At 46.7% G+C, this 27,527-nt stretch overlaps 1 protein-coding gene across 1 annotated transcript in view; it reads left to right on the top strand.

The window, feature by feature from the left end:
* The window catches only part of ANO2 (anoctamin 2), a 319,011-nt gene that overhangs the window by 35,750 nt on the left and 255,734 nt on the right, over window positions 1–27,527 (top strand). The window contains exon 4 of the mRNA XM_042948267.1: window positions 25,960–26,058. Coding sequence (XP_042804201.1) covers window positions 25,960–26,058 — 99 coding nt within the window. The remainder of the gene's footprint in view (window positions 1–25,959; window positions 26,059–27,527) is intronic.

Here is a 27,527-nt window from a genome sequence, read left to right as displayed (position 1 = left end):
CCCTGAGCCTAGTTGTAGCAAGGTCGTGGCCTTTTCTCTTGGGGCCTTTGTCTGCTGCTGGACTTTGTGTCAGGAAGACAAAGAGAGCGCTGTTTGGGGATGTGGGCGACCAGGCGCTCTGCTCTCCTTTCTCCATTCCTTTCCTGTTCCCTAATTGCTCTCTCAGACCACCCAGCTAATGCCTCTCCTAGCTTTGATGTCGGTTTCCTCTGAACCTTGGAAAAGAAGACCTGTCACATGGCTAGTCCTCTGGCCACCAGTCCCTCTGATGTCTGACCAAGCTGTGAATGTCCTCTTGTCCTCTGTCCAGCCGGTGGGCCACGACCCAAAGCTGGCACAGCCCCTACTCCATGTCTGTGGGGAGGCATCCAGATCCTGGCCTTGCTGTTTGAAGGTGTCATTTAAGGGCCATGGCTCTCCAAATTCGCTTCCCTGAGAAGTGGAGAAGATGGAGCACAGCAGAAGGTTCTGAAGTCAAGTGGTCCCCAGAAATCACTCTAGACTTTCTCGTTTGTAAAATGCAGACCACAGCCTCGCGAGAGTACGTCCACCTCCTCCTGGTGTACCTGGCCCACTGATGGAAGCTTGAGTTGGGGAGAGGCGTTATTTCTTTCAGACCCTAGGAGACGTGATGGGTTGTGCTGACTGAGTGGATATGGGTCAGGGTCTACTGGTATTGCTGGCATACAGTCTCAATCCAGAGAGGTTTTTGCCTGCTCCTTTCCATTCTTAAAGATCCCTGAAGAAGAGGCAGCACCTTTCTTCTCAGTGCTATCCAGCCTTCCTCTTTCACTAGTGGTTTACAATTTGAGATCTCTTTTCTATGCCTCTCCAGCTGCCACCCCCCACCCCCAAACCATAGCCTGCAAGAGTTAACTCAGTTCTTGGCCCCTGCCAGGAAGAGTCTCAATTTGCCAGCAGAGTCAGCCCAGGATGAGCATTATTGAAATTGCTAATTTATTTCTATAGCTTCAGTCTCCAGCCCGGAATGGAACAATGAGACCAAAAGTGTTCCAGACACATTGTTTGTTTAATAAAGGAACATTCTTCCAGCTGAACTGTATGGCTGTTGGATTTTCTGGTTTGATTGGTTAACCCTCATAAGCAGTTTGGATTTCTCTTGTTAGAGCTGGTGGGAGTAGGGGGTCTAGGGGTCCATGAGCCTCTCTGATTGTTATATCATTATTCCCCTGACCCTGGCCTCTCACCTAGTCAGAAGGTTTGACTTCTGTAACATTGTCCTGCATCCGGAGAATTGGTTAAAGCTGTAAATCTCACAAAAATGAGTGTGCTGTATGGCCCCAGGAGAAATTACAGGATTGCCCCTTCTGAATTTCAACCCCTTTGGCTTTGCGAAGGCTGTTGATTTTATTATTGATCATTGAGTTTGATCTGATGCATTTCACAGAGACTTGGCTCTACGGTTGTGCTGTTGGCTCCAGGGGCAGCAGCTATGCTGATGACGAGTTTTTCCGTTCCCCCCGCCAGATGCAAGAGGTGGTAGGGTAGACGCAAGCCTACTCCTCCCTTCCTTCTGGCAAGTCTGATTTGGATGCATGCATATGTGGGTTTCTGTATGTTACTGATGGCGTGAGTTAAAAATTGTTCTTGACATGCTGCCAGAGGCAGGGGGATAGATGGAATGACCTTTGGAAGACTCTTCTTGGTAAAATAGCTATGAATTTTTTTCTTGTTATTCTGTGGACTGGACAGTTCTTTTTTGTGTAGAGATATAGGTAGATGACTATATAACTTAGCCTGGAAGAGATGCCGTGAGGTCACCTTTGTCTCTGTGGCTCTGGAAGAAACCATCGCAAATACAACGCATGATGCAGACAGTGAGTTCAGGTCGGGGTGGTCAGTATGAAGTGCTTCCATCCATCCGTCTGTCCATCCATCCAAATGCTATTTAGCAAGTGTCTGCTAAATTTTAGGAACTATGTTAATGTGCTCTATATTATTTAATTTTGTTTAATATTTCCATTCAGCGAAATCAAAGATCATTTCAGTCCTGTTTTTACTTGATCATTCTTTTGCATTTGACACAGTTGACCACTTCCAATTTGGTATTTTCTCTTACGAAGGTTCCAGGGTCTGTAACATGATTTGTACCTACATTTTCTGTGCTTCTCTGGGCATCCTTGTTATTCCCTCTCATGTGCTTCACCCCCCGCACCCCCTCCCCCCCCATCTTCCGTTGAAGTAGCAGTGTTCTTAGAGTTTCATCTTCATCTCCTTTTCTCCTTTTTCTTTTACTCCTCTCTTCAAACACTCTTTCTGGAATGTTTCACCCATGTCACTGTGGCTAAGTTATTATTTACATGCATATGATGATTCTCAAATGCTCTTACGTAACTTAGCCCATGTGTTCCGGGCTCTCCTGCCTGTCTCCTGACCACACGTGCCTGGATGTCTCAGACTCCACATGTTCGTAGATGAACTTAACATCTTCTCTGTCAGTCCTGTAACCTTCTTGATTCTATCTTGGGGGTTGTTCTAACCATTCTCCTTCTCAACCATGTCAGAATCTGGAAGCCTCCCTAGATGTCTCCCTTCCCTCACATCCACTTAGAGACCAACTCACGTCAGTCCTGTTTCCCATATCCGTTTCCACCTCTCCTTTCCCAGTGCCACCATTCTGATTCCAGCACTCGGTACCTGGCCCCCACTCTTACATTATTGCAGTATCTCCCAACTGATCCCTAGATTGCCTGCTCCAAACCATCTTCATGCTGTATCGAGGTGGTCTTTTCCATACAAATCTGATCAAGTCAATCCCTTTACAATCTTTCAGTGGCTTCTAAGCACCTAAGATCAACTTCACACTCCTCACACATGTTATAGCAGGTTTCTGTGATTAGCCGCTTGCCCATGTCTTCACTTTATCTCCAGTAGGTCTGTTCAATGACTCGACCCCAGACACACACCCTAGACTCCGGCCACACCAAACACTTGCTACGCTGCCTCTTGCCTCCAGGCTTTTGCCCACGTTCTTTCCTCCACCTGGCATGGTCTTTCCTCCCCTAAGATATGGGTCTTAGCTCAGGCCTGTTCTTCTGTGAAGTCTTCCTTGACCCCCTAGGTTTCCTCCTTCCCACTTTTCTTGCTCCTTGAAAATGTTGTAATGATTTGTTCCATCCTTACAGACCCTTCAAGCTTGTGGTTATGCCAGCAGTCCCAGGGTTAATGTTCTCAGTGGCCATTTCCACTTTCTTCTCTCCAATAAAATGTTAAGATAGACTTGAGTAGAACAGGAGTAGCACTCTGCTTTAGAATAAAATTTTAGAGAGTACAGCTTTTCTTCCTGCTCCATTTTCCATGGAAAATTGAAATCTTAGTAAAGTTAGTAGGCAGCGTGTTCCTTCAGGGGAGTGCTGAATCTCAGTGCCACCTTCCCTGGCTTCTCTAAGTAACAAAAGACACATTTTCAGGAAGTTTATGTGTCCACATAGGATGCTATATAGGTCAGTGTGGGAATTTGACGTTCCCATAAACCTGCCGGTTCATTTGGGGATTGCTGTCTAGCTTTGTTGGTGTTGGGTACTTGCTTCTATGCCATGTGGGCTGAGCTTAAGAGAAAGTCACTAATGCCAGTATTCAGGGCAGTCGAGTGTTTGGGGCACAGGTACTATTACCCAGGCATGGTGCTAGGGCTGGTAATGTAGTGGGGAACTGAATTGGTCCCTGCCCAAGGGGCCAGTGTGATATTATGAAAAGGCATTAAAGTCACATAGACCTGAGTATAAATCTTAATTGCATCCCTTCTTACGATGTGGTCCTGGACAAGTTACTCAACCTTCTTGAGCCTCAGTTTCTTCACGTATAAAGTGAGGATTATTCTACTTCTATTACAGTCTCATTGTAAGAATTAGAAAGTACATCAAACATAATTTGGTTGGTACAGTGCTTTCCACTTTATTAGGTGGAGACTCCTAATTACTGTCTACTGTTAGAGTAGCGATTATAATAAAATATAAAACTCAGATTCCCCAGTCTGCTTTAGCTGATTGTAATAGCGAAAATTTATAAGGTTTGTTCCCTAACAGAAACTCTGTTCTTCGTGCTTTACATGTACTAATGCACTAAATCCATACAATGGTCTTAGGAGGTCGATACTTTCATTATTTTGTAGAAGGGGAGACTGAGGCACAGGAAAGTTACATAACTTGCCCCAGGTCGCATAGCTGGTCGCATTGGCTGCAGATGTGAACCCAGGTGGTTTGGCCTCATGTTGTGTGCTCTTAACCACCATGTTGTACTGCTGCCTATGAATTGCTCAGCCTGATAATATTTCTCTTTTTAAAAAAACATTTTTAATATTTATTTTTGAGAGAAAGAGAGAGAGAGCGAGAGTGAGTGGGAGAAGGGCAGAGAGAGAGGGAGACACAGAATCTGAGCTCTGAGCTGTCAGCACAGAGCCTGACGCGGGGCTCAAACTCAAACTGCGAGATCATGACCTGAGCCGAAGTTGGATGCTTAACCACTGAGCCACCCAGGCGCCCCAATATTTCTAAGTCCATAACTGTATTTGTTTTTTAAGGCTGCCATAAATAATTACCCGAGACTTGTTGGTTGAAAACAACAGAAGCTTATTCTTTCACAGTTTTGGAGGCCAGAGCCCACAATCAAGCAGGTTTGTAAGTTCTGGAGGCTCCGAGGGAGGACTGGCCCATGACCCTCTCCTAGCTTCTGGTGGTTGCCAGCAATCATGGCATTCCTTGGCTCATGGCCGCATTACTCCAGTCTCTGCCTCCATTTTCACATTGTCTTTTTTTCTCTTTGTGTCCCTTCCTCTTCTTACAGAGACACCAGTCATCGGATTTAGGGCCCACCCTCATGCAGTATGACTTCATCTTAACTGACTGTATCTGCAGTGACCTATTTCCAAATAAGGTCATATTCTGGAGTTTAAGGTAGAAGTGGATTTTTAGAGGACACTATTCAACCCACGATAATAACCATTCTCTCTTCACTTCAAGATGGCAATTGATGAAGGAATGTTTATTTACTGCCTTATTTTATTCCAAAAGGCTGGTGAAATAATTAAAATAATGCTCTAAGAACCTAATTGTATGTTAGAACATGATTCTTAAAGTTTTTATTTAAGTTACAGTTAGTTAACATACAGTTAGTTTCAGGTGTACAATATGGGGATTCAGCACTTCCATACAGCACCGGTGCTCATCACAGCAAGTGCACTGCTTAATCCCCATCACCTCTTTCACCTGTCCCCCTGCCCACCTAATGTCCAGCAACCATCAGTTTGTTCTCAATAGATGAGAGTCTGTTTCTTGGTTTGTCTATCTCTTTTTTGGGGGGAGGGGAGGAGGGGCATGGCCAGACAGTGGACTATGAGGGACATTTACTTCTTTCTCAGGTGGCCGAATATCGTGATCCCTCACCCATACCCTTGCCTTCTCTACTCAGACACCTTCATCCATTTTTCATTGGATGTGGTCTTGAGTTCTTCTTTTCTCATGTCTCTCCCCTGAATGGGCTCTTGTTTGTCTGTCCCTCTGCTCCCTTGAAATGCATCAGTGAGAAAAGAGTCCTCCTCTCTGCTGTTCTAGATGCAGCCTTGGTCACATCAGCTTTTCGTAGTGCTCACATCATGTTGAAGCCCCGGGACCAGTTCTGCCACTTACTGCCGTGATTTTGAGCAAGTCACAGCCTCTCTGAGCTCAGTCTGGTCTTCTGTAGAATGAGGATCCTCCCAGTCCGTCACAAGGATATCTCGAGTCAAATGGCCTGATGGGTCTGGATGCTCCGTCTTACCTGTGCAGCATAATGAATGTGTTGGTGGTAGACGCTAGGCATCTGCTATGGGTTCAGATGAAAGGCCCTGGAAGCTCCCACAGATGTCTGCCTTCCATGGTTGATCCCGGTCCCTGGAGGGCTATTAGTCGGGGTTAGTTAGTGTGGGAGGGGGTGGAGGAAGATCCAGGAGGCAGTGTGTCTGGTCCAAACTTTTGATCAAGAGGTGCGCCCTTTGATGTAGCAGAATGGAGTTCCCTCCAAGAGCCGTGCTGAGGCCAGCAAGCCAGCTTGCCCTCCCCTGCATTCCCTGGCAGACGCTGTACAAACTTGTGTGGCTGGGTTTCGGCTCTGGGCCATCCTCACATTGGGGCTTGTCTGCCTCTTGATATCTCATGGGTCTGTCCTAGAGATGATCTCCCTAGGTCATGAGATGTGAAACATGTGCCATTATATCAGGGAGGTAATAGGACATTTATTGGATATACATATATAGTATATATGAGGCACAGTATTAGACTGGGATCCAGCAGTTAAAAGACGAAAAGCTTGGGGCGCCTGGGTGGCTCTGTAGGTTGGGCGTCCCACTCTTGATTTCAGCTCAGGTCATGATCTCATGGTTTGTGAGATAGAGCCCTGTGTTGGGCTCTGCACTGCTTCTCTCTCTCTCTCTCTCTCTCTCTCTCTGTCTCTGCCCCTCCCCTGCGCATGTGCATGGGCTCACACTCCTCCTCTCAAAATACATAAACATCAAAAAAAACCCATAGTGCCAGCTTTGAATAGACAATCACAGTGTTGAGAGAAGGGCCAAGCGGAGGTGTGTCTATCAGTGAGACCTGCCCTAGATTAATCATTGCCAAACTGTGGCATGCAGACCAAATCCAGCTTACCACCTATTTTTGTGAATAAGATTGTACTGAAATTCAGCTGCAGTCACTTATTTATGTATTGACTATGACTGCTTTTGCACATCAGCAGAGTTGAGTAGTTGTGACAGAGACAATGGGGCCTGCGAAACTTTGAAATATTGAGTGTTTGCCCTTTTACAGGAAAAGCTTGCTGCCCCCTGACCTAGATGATGGCTCAGCAGGTGAGAGTTCTGAATAGAAAATAGAAATGGACCCTATTCTTAGGGGCTTTCCGAAGTTTTGTTTGTGCAGCTACAAACACAGTCAGGGAAAGGTGACCTGAGGAGCTGGCTGGGGGAGAACTTTGGAGCCATGATTGAGGTTTTGACAGGGAGGTATAAAGTCAGAAAACAGGGCAGGCGGGCAGGAGGCATGAAGGGTTGGGAGGGAGCTGTGTGCCCACAGGTACACTTTTACAGGTGCACACAGAAGCCAGGGTCAAGGAGAGGCCAAAGCTGGGGGCTAAGCAAGGACAGGAGGCTGTGACCACAGAGGATTGCATGGACTGCAGGCCATGCTGTGGTAATAAAAGTGACTCAGTGTAAAGCGTCGAAGAAGCACATAGCCCTGGAGCTGCAAGGGTCCTCACAGGTCTGCCTCCACCATTCATTGCACAAGTGAAGGGAAGGGAAGGGGATTGAGGTGTCTAGTCCAAGCTTACCCAGCTGGTGAATGGCAGGTCAGGTGGAAGTCTCTTTTCTCTCTGCCATTTGTGACCTGAGCCCCGGGACACTGACCGAATAACCTGGCTCTTTAGGAGAAAGGACTGGGAAGCCCAGACTCCTCCTAGCTGTCCCTCTCTCTTGACTTTTCTTCAGCCCTTAGACTTTCAGGCCTTTTTTCTAGCCTCTTGGAGGGTTCCCTAGTCTGTATGCTACTTGAGGGCAGGGTCTGGGTAGGGCTTCTGTCTGTGAGCCCCTCCTTGTTCAGACTGGGGTCTCCATGGCTGTGTGTGGAAGAAGTGAGCCTTGAGGACTTTATTCCCATCTTCCCACGTGTGGGTGTGAAGTCTGGGCTTCTGTGGGTATCCCTCGGTCGGAGTGGGAGTAGGGCCATGTTACTGCTTCACAGCCATAGCTGGTGTCCCCGGGGCTGAGAGGCCCCTCAAGAAGGCTGTGAGGCTGTCACTGAGCCCTGATATGCTTTACAGCTCCCCATGCAGATTGTCACATATGCTCTGGCCACCTGCAGAGCCTTTCCTCTAGAACACTTCACCGTGCCTGGACAAGGAGCTTCTTTAGATGCTGAATGTCTCCCAAGCAGCCGCATCAGCTCAGGGAGGATTCAGTCGGGATGCCATGCATCTTCGGTGATTGACAGAAACACCTCATTTGTCCCGATGTGTTGACGGAATGGCTAGAAGAGCAGCCAGAGATGATGCTCCAGCTCGGCCCATCCCTCATTGCTAGGACCTGCTCTTCCCAGCCTCTTTGAGTCTTTGAGCAGACTCCCCTTGGCTTCCCCCCAGTGTGCTGGACGGGTGCCAGCCATGGTCCCTCCAGTGAGTCAGAGACAGGTCAGGGGCATGGATGGGGAGGGGAATGCAACAGCCATGCGGTGCAAAATGACTTGGCCAGTGTTTGCCCACGCAGTCCCAGATTTGTCATCTGTACAGCAACGTAAAAGTTGTCCACAGTCAGAGGCTTGGGCAGCTCAGTGATAGAGCCAGAGGACACAGGCCAGAATTCAGGAGCCCAGGGACACCAGGTATCATGAGAGAGACAAAGAAAACTGTTTTCAGCACTTTCGAGCAAAAATTACAGTTCCGACCCTGGCAGGACCTGTAACCTCCCCAGTCCTCACCCCCTGTCTTTTTTATTTACAGCAGTATAGAAGTTGGTCACATATAGTAGCCTCGCTGACCTGCCCAGGTTACCAAATATTGAGAAAAAGAAAAGGCCCAAGTGCAGTGGTTCCTATCACCAAAGGAAATACAAAGATGTGTACCTGCCATGCGTATGCCCGTAGACGGTGTCTCCCACACTTCTTCACACCGGCTGCTCATAGCAGTCTTGTGAAGGTTGCCATTTCTTCCACTCTGTGGGCCAGGGATCAGAGTAGTTAGATCACCACCAAAGTCATACCAAAGGAATAGTAGGGCCATCAGATTCTGGACCCATTTCTTTTCCTGTCTTCTCCCAGGACCATGGGCACATCCTTTTCTTGGGGAAGCACTATCCAGGAGGCTCTTCCAGAGTCCTAACAGGGCTGGTCCTCTTTGTGGGCAGAAGTGGAGGTCTAGGTAGCATGATTTGAAAACAATGGAAATGGAATTCTAATACCCTAAAAGCTTCCCCAGTCATTTTTAGTATATTCACAGAACTGTGTAACCATCAACTAGGTGGCATGATTTTTGAGCCTCTTTAGAGATACCCCTGGACTTTTGTCTTCTCCCTCATCAGCCTCCCCATGGGCCTTCATGCCTGCTGTGAGTCACTGGTAGCAGAAGGTGTTCAAGCCCCTGTCACAGTTCAGCATTGTGGGAGCAGATCTACCCCAGGCTTTAGTGCCTCTGGGGGTTGCCTTGTCATAGACTGACAAATCAGTCTCTTGGTAATCTCACAGCATGGGAATCCGGGGTTAGACTGTGAGCTCCTTCAGGACATCCAGGGCCTCCCTTAGCTGGACAGGATGTGGGTTAAGTGGCAGGTGAGCCAGGATGAGGGAATGCTCAAGGCACAGACCCTTCAGAGCAAGACAGAGGCAGGTGGAGGGTCCAATGGAGAGCGCTCTGAAACAGCTGGGTATCAGGAGAGGGAGGACAGCAGACGTATTTTATTCCTGTCTCATTTACCTGAACCTTGTTAAGGCTGATGGACATCCTGAGACTATTTTCTGGACTGCTTCTCTGATTCTCTTGGTTGCAGGGATGAATAAAATGAACTTAGAAGATTGTGTATCTCTAACTTTCTCTGGTTTCAGAGACGCCCATGAAGCTCCCTGAGCATGTCCTGTGTGCAGGACTTATTGAAGGGACTTGAAGTGGAGTGTGTTGGGCTTCCTACCCAGCCATGGTTTCTTTGTAGGCTAGGACATAGGAGTCCTGGATTCTTTGATTACCCACTAGTAGGTTCTCCATTCCTCCATTGGTTCCCTTCATTCCAGTGAGCTGTTGGGGTGCTTACTTTGCTATAAGCATTGTGTTGGGTGCCTTGGGACTTGATGGGGGAAGGCATGCACCCAGTCTTTAAGAAATTATTGCCTTGCTTGATCCTTTGATATATATATATATATATATATATATATATATATATATATATATATATATATATATATATATTCACAGGAGGTGTTCTGCTTTGACCTACCGGTCATTTACAACTTGTGAAGACTTTTCCAGATTATTGATTCTTGAGAGCAGGTTTTGCTTTGGGGCACTGGAAGGGACACTGAGCTCTCCTGTCCCCTCTCTGGTTGTTTTCCTGTGGGCCAACATCCAGGGTTAAGACGGGGGCCACAGCTAGTCCATATGATATCTTTGTGCCAATTAGAAAAAGGTCTCCCTTCGTCAAGATGCCTTGCTTCCATTCTTGTAAAAATTGTTTTAAGGGGCGCCTGGGTGGCTGAATAGGTTAAGTGTCTGACTTTGACTCAGGCCATGATCACATGGTTCGTGAGTTGGAGCCCTGCTTTGGGCTTTGTGCTGACAGCTGAGAGCCTGGAGCCTGCTTTGGATTCTGTGTCTCCCTCTCTCTCTTTCTGCCTCTTCCCTGCTTGTGCTTGCATTCTCTCTCTCTCTCTCTCTCTCTCTCTCTCTCTCTCTCTCAAAACTAGGTAAACATTAAAAAAATTTAAAAAATAAAAAAAAGTTGTTTTACCATGATTTTGTTAGATCAAGACACTTTACTGCCATGTGTCAGAAAACTGTCAACTCGAAGATAACTTCTCTATGGTTAGGACCCCCTAGTAATGTGACATCTTTGTGCATTACATGGCCTTTACAACTGTACATGGCTGACTTGGTTAGGGTAAGTACTAACGTTTGGTAAGTACTCTTGCTGGCTGATGTCTGCTGTATTTTTCTTCCAGCAGAGAGGTGCCTTCTCCCGAGTTGGACCTTTGACCCTTTCAAGTTTTGGAATATGAGAATAGGGTTGGGAGCCTTGGGGAAAGAAGACAGAAGAAATACTCTGTTTAGGCGGTGGTAGTTTTTGTGACTCTGTGCTCTAGTTTACCCCTGGGAGGATGGGGGGCTTTGCAGCCCATCAACTTACTTTTGCGGTAGAATGACTGAAAGGCCCGTGCTTCAGGATGAATTGCTAAGAAAACTCCCACCTTTCATGGAGTCAAAGATCTGTCAGTGCAAGGAAACCTTCTGAGTTCAACCTTATTGTTGTACAGGTAAGCAGAAAGCAGAGGCCCAGAGAGGCGCGGGTGTGACGTCCCTAAGGTACAAGTGCACAGCTGGCACCAGGACCTGGAGTTCTGTGTCATCAGCTCATGCCTAGTCTCTCCCACTGCTCGTCCTCGGGGGGAAGTGGTGCTGGAATAGCGTGGGTCTGGGAGAGCAGGAAAGACGGGGGGGCTTGCTTTCCGCAGAGACCTCGCAATAGTGGAGGATCCTGCTGGGTTGGGATACGGTAAACCTGCTATGCCGAGAAGATGCTCTAAAAATACTCCCTTCCCCCAGCTTCTCAGAGGCAGATTTTTTGCATGTTTGGTTCTTGACTTTCCCCTCCAGTTGTCCCTGATGCCAGAGTAGGCTTAGCTTCAAAGTAAATTTTTGGTGTTTGCTCCTTTTATCCCTTGAAACACACATGTTTAGTGAGAACAGTGGTGTTCTTGGATTTAATGAGGGACTCCTGCCTTTCTTCTAAGAGCTTGACTTGACAGTGGCCCCCAGCAGCGATGACTTCTCTGCAGAGCCTCACTTAGGTTCCCAGAGAATGAGTTACATGTTGTTCTCCCAATTGCTGTTGAGCATGGAAGCTTCTGTGTAAAGGAGGCAAGTGCCTCAGGGAAACCCCTGTAGTTTTACGAAGCCACTGCCTGCATCACAGCCAAATCAGAAGAGTCAACATCAATTGTCAGCCGAGGCTGGGGTGTATGCCTCATCGTGTTCCCCAAACCCATTATTCGTCCTCTTTTCCCTGGACCCTGAGTGACCTCTGGTTTGTATTCTGGCCTGAAAAAGGGCTAAACAGACAACACGTGTTTGATTCCGGGACACCATGATCTAGGCTAATTGCACCAGGATAGGGATAAAGACAGAGAAGCCTCAGAAATCATCTTGACCCATGAAGAGGAGAGAAATTCTTCCCTTTGTTGTGTTGAGATGATGTCACTGCCTCCTTCCCCTTTTTGTTGCAAACCTACTATGGGCTTAGTGGCTTAGCACATGGCTTCAGGAGGAGCCAGTGAGCTCCAGAGTTGGGTCTTTGTCGCCCTGGAGGCAAGGAAGTCAGAGATGCCTACAGTCAGACATGGTGATGAATGTCACAGATGAGTGACATGTGAGGAGACCAGTGTCCCTTGCTTTAAGGGTCCAGAAGTGCTTCTTGGAGCAGGTGTGACTTGAGTTGCAGCTTGCATGGAGGACTGCCTTTGGAAGTGAGCCTTGGAGAATGCTGCATCGCCCAGCCCGGTGGGAGCTGGGGCACCGGCTCAGCTGACACCAGCCCCTTATCCGTGTGGCCTTACCACTAGGCTTCCATCCCTTCCTTGTCGCTCACCTCTTGCTACCCATTCTCCCACTTGCCACCTGTCACCTGCCTAACTCCTCATCTCCCAGCCTTTTCCCAGCCCTCCCCCCACCAGTGTCTATGTTTCTGATTATTCCCCCCAGTTAGTTATTCACATTCTTCTGCATTGAATCTCATTTTGTTATTTCCTGTCCCATATTTTCTAAACTCCCCAAGTCCCTTCTCATTTATTTCCCCATCCTCTCTGGTGCTGTTTGCAGCTCCGCCCAGTTTGTTATCATCTGTAGATTTAATTAGCATGGCTGATGACCCCTTTTCTTCCCAACTGGAGGCCACAGGGAGGGACGGGTGGTCTCAGGCAGGGCCAGCCCCACGGCAGTGTGCTCCCACGGCTGTGGAAAAGCCTGTTTTGGCTGCATGGAGGGTACATGTTCCAAACTGGTCTCTTGCTTCATATAGGGGAAAAAATGCCCTAGGAGCCAGGAGCCAGGTTTTTCTGGGAAAAGAGGGAGGATGCTGGAAACCGGATTGCACAAACCCCCTCAATTCAAATTCCTCTGGCCTAAAGACACCATCTGCAAAATTCAATTGCTGTTGGTGTTATGTGCCAGGTGTCATGAGAGGTACCTTTCTTGTGTCATTGCTAGTCTTCACAGGAGCTCTGTGAGGGCGCTGCTGCTTCGGATGATCATTTTTCTGTTTTACCAACAAGAGAAGCATGTCTCAGAGAAACTACATTACCATATCCATTGTCACACAGGGGCATATGAAAGATCTGGGATGTAGGCAGAGTCTCTCTGGACTCTTCCTTAAATGTACCCTGCTTCCCAGAGACCCCATCTACTTCATCCTCTGGCCCCCAGACCACTCTAGGCTAATGGATTATTTTCGTAGCATTCTTAGCAGACAGGCTGGTTCTGAGTATTTTTTGAAGCCCACAAAATAGTCAACTCCTCTGTTCTTAATCATCACCATGATGGGTCGTTTCCTGAGTGTCCCTCATCAGCTCCTCAGTATCAGATCCAAGATCTAGATCTTGGTTAATTTAATAGCCTTTATTCATAAATTAATTTCATTAAGCTCTACCTTAATATGTCTTAAGTCTGGGTCTGGTGGGGTGGGGGCAGGCAACTGGTGCGATAATTTGCTAACGCCCACTTCTGTGTCTGGTCTGATCAATCTGCCGGCAGCATGCTGGTTTTCGACTACAGGTCCTTGAGCTCTAGGGTTGTGGTTCTTTACAGAGCACTGTTTATTTCAGGAAAGATAATTTTTCTCATGCGGGGCTTTCTAAAACATTGAAGCATATTTGGCATCCCTTCTTCCATCTACTAAATGACAGTGGCGCTCCCTAGTCAGTGTGACAATCAGAAGCTTTCACCCATTTCCAAGGGGAATGTACACCTCTTGTGGTTTGCATAAAGGTGGCACAGAGACTATATCAGGGCCAAAGATGGCTGAGTAGGTGATGTTCTGGTCCTCTGCAGCTCAACTAGGGTAGTCCTTTGAACTATTTGAAGAAAGGGTTCTTTACCCGAATAAAGCATAAACTAGTGTTGTGGAAGGTTTTACAGCTTCTTTGTACATGTTCAAAGTCTACCCTGCCTCCTATATAAGATCTCTGTTATGAAGGATGAATGGCCCCTAGAATAAAGCCAGAGCCCTGCCTTTACGAAGCCTGCTTCCCCTGACCTGCAGAAGATCACAGTGGCACAAAGGAGGCTTGTTCCTTTATTCTATTGACCACAGTCTAGACCAACTGCAGAGCGGATGGGCAGTCACTGCCCACCTATTGTATTTCTTGGGCTCACTGGAGAATAGGAAGAAATTCCCAACTTGAGCGCCACTGGAGAAAGGAGGAAGGCATTTTCTCAGGGTTCCCTGAAAAGCGGGACGCTTACTCTTCTCTCTCCTGTTGAAGATATAATGAATCTAGGTGACCGTACAGGGTTGATCCGTCCAGGTCGCTGTCATTAGGTTCACGGGCAGCAGTAACATAGTGAGCAGTGTGGCCAGCACAGCCCACAGCTCAGCCCTCTGGCTCCCTAGCTTCCACCTCACTGTAGGCAGGCTGGTCTCCACACACTGCACACATTCCTCCTTGTACCTTTGTCTGCCTGTCTCTTCTGTGCCACCCAGAACGCTTCGCATATGTAAATCCCATCATATCGTGTTCACAGTATGACTCAAGCTCCCTGTTCTCCAAGGCATCCTCTCTGGCTCCTCTAGCCCAGACGCAGCTCTTTCACTGGTTTCTCACAGCAGTGAGAACTCTTGGTTGCACTGACAGAAAACCGGACTCAAACTGGCTTAAACAACAAAGGGAATTGATGAGCTCATGTAATCAGAAAGCTCATAAGTGAATTTGGTGAAGCTTGATCTGGCAGCTCAGATGATGTCCCCAAGGACTCCCTACTTCTCCATCTCTCTGCTTAACCTTCTGCAGGTTCTACTTCGTCTTCTGTTTACTCAGTGGTCCCTTGGCTGACCCAGTCTTCCCCTTATGGAGCAAATTGACTTCCACTATTCTCCCCAGAGTTTTGTGCCAGAAAGAGAAAGCTGCTTTCTCCAGAACCCCTGGCCAACATTTCCTCACATTGTATTGGTTCTGACTGCATTACAAACATATTCCAGAACCAATTGTTTTGGCCTAGGGGAGGGATATGCTGATTGGCTCAGGCTAATTGGGCTCATCCCTGGAGTTGGTGATAGGATCAGGTCACTGAAAACATAGGCTAAGATCCAGGAGAAGAATTGCTTTCAGAGCAGAAGTCTGGCATTACTGATGAGTGAAAGGGAAGCAAGAATCAAGTGAACATTCACTAGTTGTCCTGTCTATTTGGACATTAATTACTGCCTAGTTATGATGTTATTCATCTGTTTTATGTGTTAGATATCGTTCATCTGGTTTCCAAAGAGTCTGAAAGCCGTGTGATGGCATGATAGCTTATATTTCTTCTGTATGCCCTTAATTCTTAGCACATTGCAGAGCACACGGTTGTTGTCCAATAAATACTTGTTCAATTGAACTATATTGAAATGATTGAATCACAGAAAATAGTGGAGCTGTTCCTTAGGGGAGAGGTGAGTCACCGCTAAGAGAAGACAAGGGCACATCTTTGGGATGGAGAGGAGTTAATTAATGATAGCTTGAATGTTTTATAGAAGTGTCTTCAAGGAGGAAGAAAAGTATCAAAATCAAAGAATCACATGAGTTTTGAGTTAGGAGGGATATTAATGATAGGGTACTTTCAGAGGTAATACAGTGGGCTTTTAAATGCCTGGAAATACTTCTCTCTGAGTGGGACATTTATCACAGGGTCAAAGGAAGGAAGGTCAGGAAGGAGATCCTGGGCACTGCTGCCCAAAGGTCTGATGGCTGTTGAATTTAGTGGTGCTTGTTGCTGATCACAGGGTGACCCCAGGATTTACTGTCCGATCTGGAGCATTTTTGATAATGCTACAGTGCTGTATAGGATGGGATGATGAGGCAAGAGAAGTAAACTGGGACTGTGCCAGCCCACCCAGGACCTATTGATCATCCCCGGTCTGAGTATGTATCGGCCACCCAACGGGGGGCCCTGTTGCCCACCTCTGTGCATCTGCTCTTCCTTCCTCTGGGCACTGAAATGCTCTCAGCGTCCTGCTGGGGGTGAGTGGGAAGCCCACACACCGCTGAGAGCTAGCCTTCTGCAGCATCTGATTCCACTTGCGGGATGTCGACTGTCCAAAATAGTTTCACTGTGACGAATAGGAAAGGGCAGCATTTTTGTCCGGTCTTTCCTTATGGTTTATCTGTGACCTTTCCCCCTCTGTCTGGGGCTGGCCATGTGTCCCTGCAACCTGGTCATCAGCCCCACCCCCAACCCTGCCAGTCTTCCTTAGTTTTTGCAAGAGGCCCTGTCCTTTCTGCCAGCATCTTAGGGGCTGATGCATTTTTGTCCTCTATTTTTGTAGAAATTTGGTCCCTGGCTGATAGATTCTGTTTAGCTTGTTACTTTATACATGGCAACTGACCTGTGATAAACCACAGATATTTAAAGTATCAAATCTATTGAGTTCTGATGTGTGTACACACCTGTGAAGCCATCATCAGAATTGAGGTAACAAACCTATCTACTCCGCAGAAGATTCTACGTGTGTCATTGTATAGTTCATCCTTTTCTCCTCCAGGTAGTATTATTATTAATTTTTACAATTATTTTAACATTGTCTCTGAGTTTCAAGAGCTTTGGTGATGGGGCCCCTGGGTGGCCCAGTTGGTTAAGCATCCGACTCTTGGTTTCAGTTCAGGTCATGATCTTATGGTTCGTGAGATCGAGCTCCATGTCAGGCCCCTCACTAGTGTGGAGTCTGCTTGGGATTCTCTCTCTCTCCCTCTCTCTCTGCCCCTACATCTCACATGTACATGTGTGTGCTCTCTCTCTCTCACTGTCTCTCTCAAAATAAATAAACTCAAAAAAAAAAAAAAAAAGAGCTTTGGTGACTTGTCATAAATGGCGCAGCTGGTGTGACAGAGCCAAGCTCCAGGACTGGGTCCTCAGGCCCAAGTACCCACAGCCTTCCCATGTCATGTCATGTATGGTGAAGATTTCCCCCCATTTCTTCTGCAGTATTTTTGAAGTAGAATGAGACCCAGAGAACACTTATTCGCACTCTATTCATGTGATACTCCTTCCAGGGTGCTGTATTGCCCTTGGGGGCCTCTACTCAGGGGTTGGTGGGAGAACAGGTTCTCTCAGCCCTTGGTGTGTAAGAGGGTCTGACTCCTTGGCTCTCCTAGGTTACCTCTCACTGCTTCATCTTCACCTGGGCTTTGAGCAGAGGTTTTCTAGAGGGCTCCTGTCTGGAGTGCAGTAATAGGTGATACACACAGTAGACACTACAGTATGGGTCCAGAGATAATCGCTTCTGGGCACCTGTCCATTTTGGTAGCTGACCCTAGAGATCCTCCTGGCATAGAGTGTCTCTTCCCCTTCCAGGAACTTTGGGGATGGCTGCTTTCAATAAAGGACAAGATTGGCTGAATTGTAATTTCCATAGGACCCTGGCTAGGTTGTCCTGAATCTTTGGTTGGGGACTAGGTGAAGTCTTTTCTGTAAGAGGGGACATGCCACAGGTATATTTTGGGTTTCTGGGACAGGGTTAGGTGGGCATTCAGTCCTACCCTTTGCCTTCGTTGATCACTGACCCATCCCCACCTTGGTCTGGAGAGGCTAGGGTTCAAGAGGGGGTTCCCTTGCTCTCATCCATGGCTTCTCAGAAAGGCAAGCTTTCGTCTCTCCTCCTCCAGCCAGGACATTCTTACTTGTGCTCAATTCTAAGTCCCTGGGTCTCCAGGAAGTCAGGCCAGAGCCCACTCCCTGACCATAGGTTGGAAGTTCCGGATGGCTGAAGGCAAGTGAAGACTTTGGTCTTAACAGTGACACAGGTAGACGTGGTGTTCCTCAGATGGAGCAGTTGTGAGGACCCCCTCATTTCCTGCTCACATTTCAAAAGTCTCAGGGCCACTTCTCCACACTCCTCTTTAGTCTGTGGTGATGGCTGCCCCAGCCCCGGTCTCAGCACCACCTGGTAGAACTCCTCTAGTGTATGCACATCAGCTGTGGTGATTTGAGAACGTGGGAGTCACAGAGGGCTTCTCTCACCCTCACTGTGGGACCATATGCCTGTGGTCCCTGCTGATCCAAGATGGCCTAGGTTGGTGATATCTTAGATAAGTCTGTCCCTGCTTTGTCCCTCTCCATGTCTACATGCTCATCTCCCCACCCTTCCTCTGGCAGCCCCATTCGTGGGCCACGATGTGCTGCAGCTGATGTTCTCAGCTCACAGCAGGGCTCGGGACCAGAGTACACTCAGGCGTCTGGGGTCAGCATTGAGGTGGCTTGGCAGGACTGCGTGGGAAGGAGGCTTGTGGAGTATCGGTTTCCAGTGTTTGGCTAGGGCTGCCTCCCATTCATTCTTGTTTCTCTAGAGGGAAGACGTGGTCTTGCAAAGCCACATACAATCTTTGGATAACAACAGCAAGACATAAACAATATGGATAATCTCAATAGGAGTGCTCGGTCTCTGGTCCCTGCCAAGGGCCTTGAGCAGTGGTGGGAACACTGGAGGGAGGTGGCTGGGGGTACAGTTCCCTCCTCTAACACTGCTGTTCCTCCATCCCTCATTTGCCCGATTTCTTGTGAAGGGAGAGGCTCAGGATTGATCTCAGACACATCGGAGCCCCTGGGGAACGTGTGCTGCCATCCCACACGGGGATTATGGGATGGAGTGTCAGGAGACTTGGATTTCATTCCTGGCTTTGCTACTAACTGGCTGTATGTCCATGTCCAAGCAGCGGAGTCTCCTGAGTTCTAGGTCTTCATTTGTTACTTGAGAAAGATACGTTAGCTATCTTTGGAGGCCTCTTTATCTCCAGAGTACTTTGGCCAAATCAGCGCATTCTTCTGAAATTCACCACATGCCCATCAGCTGGCTCTGCTTTGGATGCATCCTCTGCTGAGGATGTTGAATGGTACCATGGAAGTCTGATACTTGGCAAGTAAAGATACGAAAGACTTTTACATTTGATGTCCCTTTTATTTTCCAAGGTATCCCTGATTGTTTTCCTTAATACTACAGTACCCTTTAATGATATCAGGTAGAGAGGTTCCAGGTATTATGTGGTCCCAGCTCAGTTCAGATTGTGTTTTATGAGCACCAGATGAATGTGTGCAGATGGGTTAGGCCTCCAGGAAAGGAAGCAGTGGTCTGCAAATGCAGTGAGGGCTGGGGGCTCCTGTTAGGAATGGAGAGGTCCTCCTGCAAGGTCTTCATAAGTTTCCTGGTCAAGTGGAATCTTGAATAACTTGGGTTGTTAACATGAGAAAACAGTTCAGAAATGACAGTTAAGGGTAATTGAATTATTCTCTTAGAATAGAACCAGATTTAAATGTGGTTGGCCAAAGGTCACCAGTTGCTTTCTAGGCTGTGGTAGCCAGTTTTTAGAAATTAATCACAGGATGGGGCGCCTGGGTGGCTCAGTCAGTTAAGCCTCCGACTCTTGATTTCAGCTCAGTTCGTGATCTCATGGTTTGTGGGATCAAGCCCCGCATCAAGGCTCTGTGCATGGAGCACAGAGTCTGCTTGGGATTCTCTCTCTCTCAATCTCTCTCCCTGCCCCTCCCCTCTTCATTCTCTCTCTCTTTCTCTCTCAAAATAAATAGGTAAACTTCTTTAAAAAAATTAATCACAGATCTAAGCAGAACTAGGTATCTATGCATGTTGAAGTTACAGTAGATATTTATTTAGTGAGTGTTTACCATATGTCAGTACTGTGTTGGCTGCTTAGGACAAAGCAGTCAACAAGATAGACACATTCTTTGTTTTCATAGAGCTTAAGGTCTGTCAGGAAGGCAAGCATTAAACACCTACTCACCGTGATTGCAATGTCGGCCATTGCTATGAAGGACAAGGACAGGAGCCATGCAGGCAAGAGGGGGGACCAGGCATAATCCTGGGTTCAGAAAAGGTCTTCTGGAGGAAGGAATGTTTAAAATTTTTTTTTCAACGTTTTTTATTTATTTTTGGGACAGAGAGAGACAGAGCATGAACGGGGGAGGGGCAGAGAGAGAGGGAGACACAGAATCGGAAACAGGCTCCAGGCTCCAAGCCATCAGCCCAGAGCCTGACGCGGGGCTCGAACTCACGGACCGCGAGATCGTGACCTGGCTGAAGTCGGATGCTTAACCGACTGCACCACCCAGGCGCCCCAGGAGGAAGGAATGTTTAGCTGAGAACCAGTTAGGAGTTGGCTAGGTCTGAGGGTGGGGAGGACTTTGCAGAGGAGGAAATAGCTTACAAGCAGGTTCTGAAGTGGGACACTGGCTGGAGCAGTTGGTGAACAGTGGGAAGGGCTATGTGGCTGGAGTCCAGGGAGAGGGCAGAGGTACTGTGTGCCTTAGAGAAGGTGCATTTGATTGGGCCTGCTGTCTAGGCAACTTTAGAGAAGAAGGGAGGAGGGAGAGGGTGGGAAACTGACCGATTAAGCAAGGCACTGGTTAGAGATGGGGACCTGCTTTGCTTGGTGAACTCTGTGCTCCATTAATGTAGTTAGTGGTGACTAGGTCTAGGAAACCAAGTGACAGCACAACTTAAAAGAGACCTAGAAAACCAAAAGTCAGGTTATGACTGAAGAGTACAGGAGGCCCCCTTATCCATGGGGTTACCTTCCAAAGCCCCCAGTGGATGCCTGAAAGTATGGATGGTATTGAGCCCTACATATACTATTCATTTCCTTTGACCAGAGAAAGAGGGAGACGCAGTCATCTTCACCCGGGAGCTGGACAGACAGAATTTGTAGGGTTTTATGAAAACAGAACCATAGTGAAAGGAGTGGCACAAGACATTGCAGCTGAGCTGGAGAGATTTTATGGCTCTGTTGTATATTTCACGTTTCTTGCCTCTGGGATAGTTGCGTCCCCAAGATGGATGTGCTTGTGCTTGCTCAGAGAAGTCTTTGGACACTGGTTCTTCTTTGTCTGATGACCAGAACCAAATTACATGTTGTAGATTGTTTTACATGAACTTGAATTTTGGTTGCCTGATGTGATTTGGGAGTCCTTCTGGTCGCATTGATGATATGTTTATAAAATATCTTCCAGAGATGGGTTATATGCCATGGTAGGCAAGCTCTTATATACTGTTTATGTTGAATTTTGTGTTGATTTCAGAGAGTCATGTTTTCCTACATTGTCCTCAAAGTCTGGAGATGTGCTCTATTTTCAACCTGTGAATTCCTTTAGGACACATGGGACATTTTGAAAATCCTGTAGATAATTTTAAAAGTTCAAGGGCAATAAACAAGGATTACTTAGTCACAATTTTAATGGAACAGGAACTGGTTTTCCCTGAGTTTTTCTATTGAGTGCAGAGATTCAGGGAGGATCTCCTATGTGTCCAGCCCTGTGGGAAGTGCTTGAGGAACACAAAAGAAGCATTAGATGCTGTCCCTGCAGTCAGAAAGCTGTCATTTCAGTTGGGTGGAGGGAATCACCATGGTCATGGCCCATAGATACATCTCAGATGGCCTGTGTGCCAGGCCCTGGGGCAGGGACCTCACACACTGTCTTCAATCCTCACAACAGACCTGCAACATTTCTCATCCTTATTCAGATAAAGAAACTGAGGCTCCTTTGGTTCAGTGCCTTGTCCAACGTCCTCCAGCTATAAAATCCAGGATTCCAGTCTTAATCTGTTTTTATCTGAAGCCCAAGCTCTTTCCACTCCCTTGCTGTGCTTGAGAGAATTCAAATATGGGGAAGAATGGAAGTCAATTGAGCCTGGAGAAGAAGGGAACCATTTTTTTAATTTAAAGCTCAATCTATATTTATCTCCAATTTTAGATTCCTGGGTTAGTAAAGAGAGCTTCTGCATTTGGGGATGGTTCTGCTCAGGGATTTTCAAGTATTTGTTTTTCTTCAGGAGACATGGCCAGTCACACGAGCTAATGTTTCACATCAGCTCCCATGATTTTCTTTTCTTCTTCTTCTTTTTTTAATTAAAAAATTTTTTTTCTTAACATTTATTTTTGAGAGAGAGACCGAGTGTGAGTGGGGGAGGGGCAGAGAAAGAGGGAGACACAGAATCCGAAGCAGGCTCCAGGCTCTGAGCTATCAGCACAGAGCCCGATGAGGGGCTTGAACTCACAAACCATGATGAGATCATGACCTGAGCCGAAGTCGGACCCTTAACTGACCTAGCCACCCAGGCACCCTGTGTGATTTTCTTTTTTAGGAGAGGGTAACAGTATTGCCTGGGTTGAAAGGGTCATGACTGGATGTTAGCACCACATGATTGCATACCAGCCTTTATCTTCATTTAAAACAAGTTCCAGTTGAGGAGAATGAAGTATGCTTTGCTGGAGGCAATGAGCAAACAGGTTGGGCTGCAATTAATAGACCCTCTAAAATCACAAGGGCTCAACAGTTTTATGTCTCAGGTAAAAATCCCCGGGACAGCCAGGGAAGTTACAACACTCTGAGAGGTTAGGACTCGGCTTTTCTCTTGATACTTTGCTGTTTCTGGCCTTGACTTTGACCTCAAGGTCTGAGATGCTTGTCTCCATGTTCCAGGCAGCAGGTCAAGGGTAGGGAGGACGATGAACCTGCACACTGTCTTTGAAGAGGGTGGCCGGCAGCTGCTTCATGATTAGTATTATGGTTACATCTAACTGCAGGGGAGATACAGACTTGATTCTGGATGGCTATACACTTAGTTTTAAAGTGGATGAAGGAGATGATAATGGCTTTCAGGGGACAGCTAGCAGTCTGCCACCAAGGTCATGAGATTTGACCCTTGCTTTCTCATTCCTTCCTCAAACTTTGAACATCTGTAGCCACTTCAGTGCACACTTGAGCTACCAATTCTATGCAAACTTTCAAAAAAAGCATTCATCACAGGAGCGCCTGGGTGGCTCAATAGGTTGAGCGTCCGACTCTTGATTTTGGCTCAGGTCATGATCCCAGGGTTGTGGGATCGAGCCCCACATTGGGCCCTGTGCTGAGTGTGGAGTCTGCTTAGGAGTCTCTCTCTCTGCTCCCTCTGTTTGCTTGCGCTCTCTCTTTCTCTCTCTAAAAAAACAAAAAACAAAAAACAAAAAACCAAAAACCAAAAAACAAAAAAACCATTTTTCGCAATTTAAAAATAAAGACAAAACATCATGTATTAAAATCAATAATAGTCATGATTTCATCTCAGTAAGAAGGATGGTACTGTTCACTGCCTTTCACCACAAACATCTTTTCTGGGGCCATGATGGAGAGCTGGGGGTGCAGGTCAGCTTCCCAGGTGGTTTCCTTTCTTACCCTTCATTTTCACTAAGTTAGAAAAGCTTAAATTACAGTTCGAAGTAGCAGCAAGTGATTGATAACTCTGTCTAGTACTCCTGGATAGTGTAACCACAGACAGACATGGAAATTGAGGAGATTCCTTGCTGAAAGCCACTGCCAGTGTTTGGTCAGAACTATGTCATCCATGGAAGCCGGAAGGTTGAGTGTTTATCTTAGGACTGCCTTGTATACTCCTTATCCATCCTTTGATTTGACTTTAGTCTGAAAAGTGTGTCTTTATGCTCTGCTACAGCTCTTGGAGGTGGCTGTTCACTTTGCCCAGTAGTGTGTTATGTCTGCCTCCATGGCCAAGAAAGTCATCAGGTAGGGCATAGACTGCTTTGATCCGAATACCTTTTTGTCACACTATCTGTGTAACTTTGGACAAATTATTTAAATTTTCCCTGTCTTGATTTCCTCAACTGTAAAAGAGAGACAGTGATAGTCCCTGCCTGACGGTGTGGCCGTACATCTTCTTTGTTCTAAAACACATGACTGTTTGGCTCTGTGCTAGCACATGATATGCACTCAGTATATACGCATCACGGCCATGGCTCTTATTTTCAGGTGTTTGCAAACTCTGGACCCTCCAAGACTTTCATACCGTGGTTCAGTCTTCATACAAAATCTTCATTTCTTCTTCCTTCTTCTCCTTTTTTAAATCATAAGCTTTCATCCCTGAAGTGGGGAGTAGGTTCTGGGTATGTGAATTACTGGATGTATTGTGCGCCCACAGTTCAGAATCATAGAGATAGTCTTCACTTGCATTCTGAACACCATAAAGTGTCTCTTTATCTTCTCCATTGTCCTGTGAGCACCGTCAGTAGTCCATATACTTCAATGGGGAGAGCAGTCTTCTGGTTTGCTACCCGTTTCTCTGCCTAGCACACTGGAAAAGCCGATGGTAAGAGGCTGGATGTGAATGGCTTCCACTGTTATCTTCAGCACAAAACCAAGACCAGAGAATGGATTGATGAACACCAGCTGGTCTTTATGAATGAAGCTGGGGAATGATTTTCAAAGGGGACACCTTTTACGTGAGCGGGAATACCTTTGTCGCATGCAGAGTTGGTGTCTTCTCAGTACTGGTCTCCGTGCTTCCTGCTTCACAAAGTACACCGTAATTCAGTAGAAGCCTCAGGGGGCCTGGGGGGTCAAGAAGCTACAAGCACGTCTGTCTGTGGAGCACACTCACTAGGACCTGATTCCCACGCTGCCCCCTGACATCAGTAGCAGGCTGGCCAGCACACCAGCATCTTCCCACCACGGTGCACGGGTTTTAGGTGATCTCCGACAGTCATCCAATGAAGGCATGGTGCTGCCTGCTTGCTCTGCTTTCTCTGCGAACACCGCGTTTGTGATGAACTCTGCAGGTGGTTTTAGAAGCTTCTCACCAATAATGGGGCTTTTGCCCATTTTTCTGATTTGTTTTGGTTTCCTTTCATTCTTTAGTGACAAAACTAATTGAATTAAGGTCAGAGGTAGTTGTTTTCTTTTTGTGTTTGTTTTGAAAAAAATTTGAGGTTTTATTTGAAGATGGGGAGAAACTGATGGCTTGACATCATAATTTGACCAAAAATTTTTTAATGTTTATTATTTATTATTGAGAGAGAGAAAGAGAGAGCTAGCAGGGGAGGGGCAGAACGAGAGAGAGAGAGAGAGAGAGAGAGAGAAGGAGGGAGAGGGAGACGGAGAGACAGAATCCCAAGCAGGCTTCTTACTGTCAGCATAGAGCCTGATGCGGGGCTCAAACCCACAAACTGTGAGATCATGACCTGAGCCGAAGTCGGACGCTTAACCAACTGAGCCACCCAGGGACCCCCTGACCAGTTTTTATCACACACACTGTGGCCAGGGCCAAATGGATTACTAAATCAATATGACCTAAATTTCAGATGCTCATCACTGCATTTCCTTTCCTTTATATTTTTTGGGTGAAGTCTATATACTCATGGAATTCCTTGTCCTGAGTCATAGATTCATATTCCACATTCACACTGGAGCCCTGTTCATGGTTTATGTTGATGATGTCATTTTACATTGTACTGTTTATATTATAATTATTGTTAAATTTTTTTTAATGTTTATTTATTTTTGAGAGAGAGAGAGAGAGAGAGAGCGAGCTGGGAAGGGACAGAGAGAAAGGGAGACACAGAATCCGAAGCAGGCTCCAGGCTCTGAGCTGTCAGCACAGAGCCTGATGCGGGACTTGAACCCATGAACTGTGAGATCATGACCTAAGCCGAAGTCAGACGCTTAACCAACTGAACCACCCAGGCGCCCCTGTTTACATTATTATTTGTATCCTTACTTTGGGGCTTAGGTGAGCCACTTTTGTCATTTGAGGCTATGACCCAGCATGATAGAGCACAAATATGTGAATGGGGTGAGTTGCAGGCTGTTCACTGAATGCTAGCAAAGGTAAACTCCGTACTTGTTATGAAGACTATAATAGGGTTTTTGCAAAAATCGTAATTGCTTATGTTTCAAATCTTGGGAACATACTTGTTTTAATTCTTCTTTTCTTCTGGAGCCACCAAGCCTCCAGGGACCACACTTTGGGAACATTACCCTGTGGTTTTTGATGAGGGCCCTTCTGGAACAGAGCTGGTGACTAGATAGGGGCAGGAGGGGACAGGACCCTGGTGTTTTGTTAAAGAGAACAAACACCAGAAACTGAAGAAATGCCAGGTCGGGGCTTCTAGTTTGGGAGAGCTAGGGAAACAGGAATTTAAGCTATGTCCTTCTAAGTGTTTCCATTTCTTCTTCCTTTGTACCTTGCAGAGTAAAAGCCAGGGATCCATCTTTGTCCGGATACACGCCCCGTGGCAGGTGCTGGCCAGAGAGGCAGAGTTCTTGAAGATCAAAGTCCCCACCAAGAAAGTATGAGCATGTTTCTTCTGGATTTGGGGGCCTCTGGAGGGTGGGCTGGCTGGCAATAGTGTGGGAACAAGGCCAGGGTTTGGGGGATGAGGGTTTGTGGAGTTGCAATTGCTCTTGCCTCCCCAGGGACCCTAAGTATGGGGCAGTGATGTGGGTGGGGTGGGAAAGCAAGTTGGGGTGCAGAGAGGGGCCGGGTTTGGGATGTCCCTTCACCTTGGAGCTCCCCCTGGGATGTGCTTCATGGGAAGCCAGACATTGTTCTGGTCCAGATTCTTGGTTTCTCTGTTATACTTCCTCTCTCCCTCTTCTTGAGGTCCTGACACTCCCAGGCATTTTTTTTTTTTTTTTTTTTTTTTTAAGACCAGATGTAGCAATGAGAGCAGACAGCAAGCCATGCGGACTGGGTAGACAGCATGCAGGGAGAATAGCTCCGAACTTGCTGCAAAGATCCCTATTCTGGTTGTGACTCTACCACTAAGTATTGTGTGGTGGCTTTTGCTGGTCTCCTCTGTAAAATAGAAGGTTCTTAATCAGGAGAGTTGATTAAAAGAAAACCATCTGAGGAATGTTTTTGGAATATCATTCCAGCCTCCCAACTCTGGGATGTTGATTCAGGTGGTTGGTATGGAATGAGGTTTTGGCACCAATATTGTGAAGAAAAAAATCCTCAGGAGGTTCTGATGTATATTTGGGTTGAGAACCACACAGTTCAGATGAGTTTTGAGGTTCCTTTCAGTTAGTATAGTTTATGTATAATTTCAAAATTCCCCCAGGGAATTCCTAGGTGAGCGTCTCCATGTATAACAAAATCCAGTGAACATTTCCAAAGAGAAAGGAAAAGTGTCCACAGATTTACTATTCTTTTTTTTTGTTGTTGTTGTTAGGCATTTTAGGAGAAAACAGTGGCTGTTGACTTTGGCCACTTGTGATGTTTCTCTAGGAAGGGTTCTGGGGCACATGCTACTCTAGTCTAATGAGTGATTTATAGATGATATCTCTCTTTCTCTTTCTCGGTTTCTTTGTCTCTGTCTCCCAGTCTCTCTCTCTCTCTCTCTCTCTCTCTCTCTCTCTCTCTCTCTCTCTCACACACACACACACACACACACACACACACACACACACACACAAAGTATTTCATAAGTGGTGACCTAACTTTGCAGAGATCATTTTCCTCATTCTGACCACCATCACCAGAATTTCTACCCCCATCAGGAACAGAACTCCATGTCTGTTGCTTTCTGCACTGCCACTGTTACCACCTGCCTTATCACCGTCTTCACTCTCATCACTATCCTCAGAGTCAGCAGCACCATTTTGATCAACGTCATTGTCTATGCTTATACCGTCTTCCCTACCAATAGATCGACCGTCCCCATCAAAATTCACTCACCAAATACCAACATGTTTGCTACCCTCATGAATCCCCTACTCAAGAGGGTAAAGTCTGTGGGTTCTGTTTTTATAGGTTT

The sequence above is a fragment of the Panthera leo genome, chromosome B4 (assembly GCF_018350215.1).
Source record: "Panthera leo isolate Ple1 chromosome B4, P.leo_Ple1_pat1.1, whole genome shotgun sequence".
Lineage (NCBI taxonomy): Eukaryota > Metazoa > Chordata > Mammalia > Carnivora > Felidae > Panthera > Panthera leo.
This window is presented reverse-complemented; position numbering and strand designations above follow the sequence as displayed.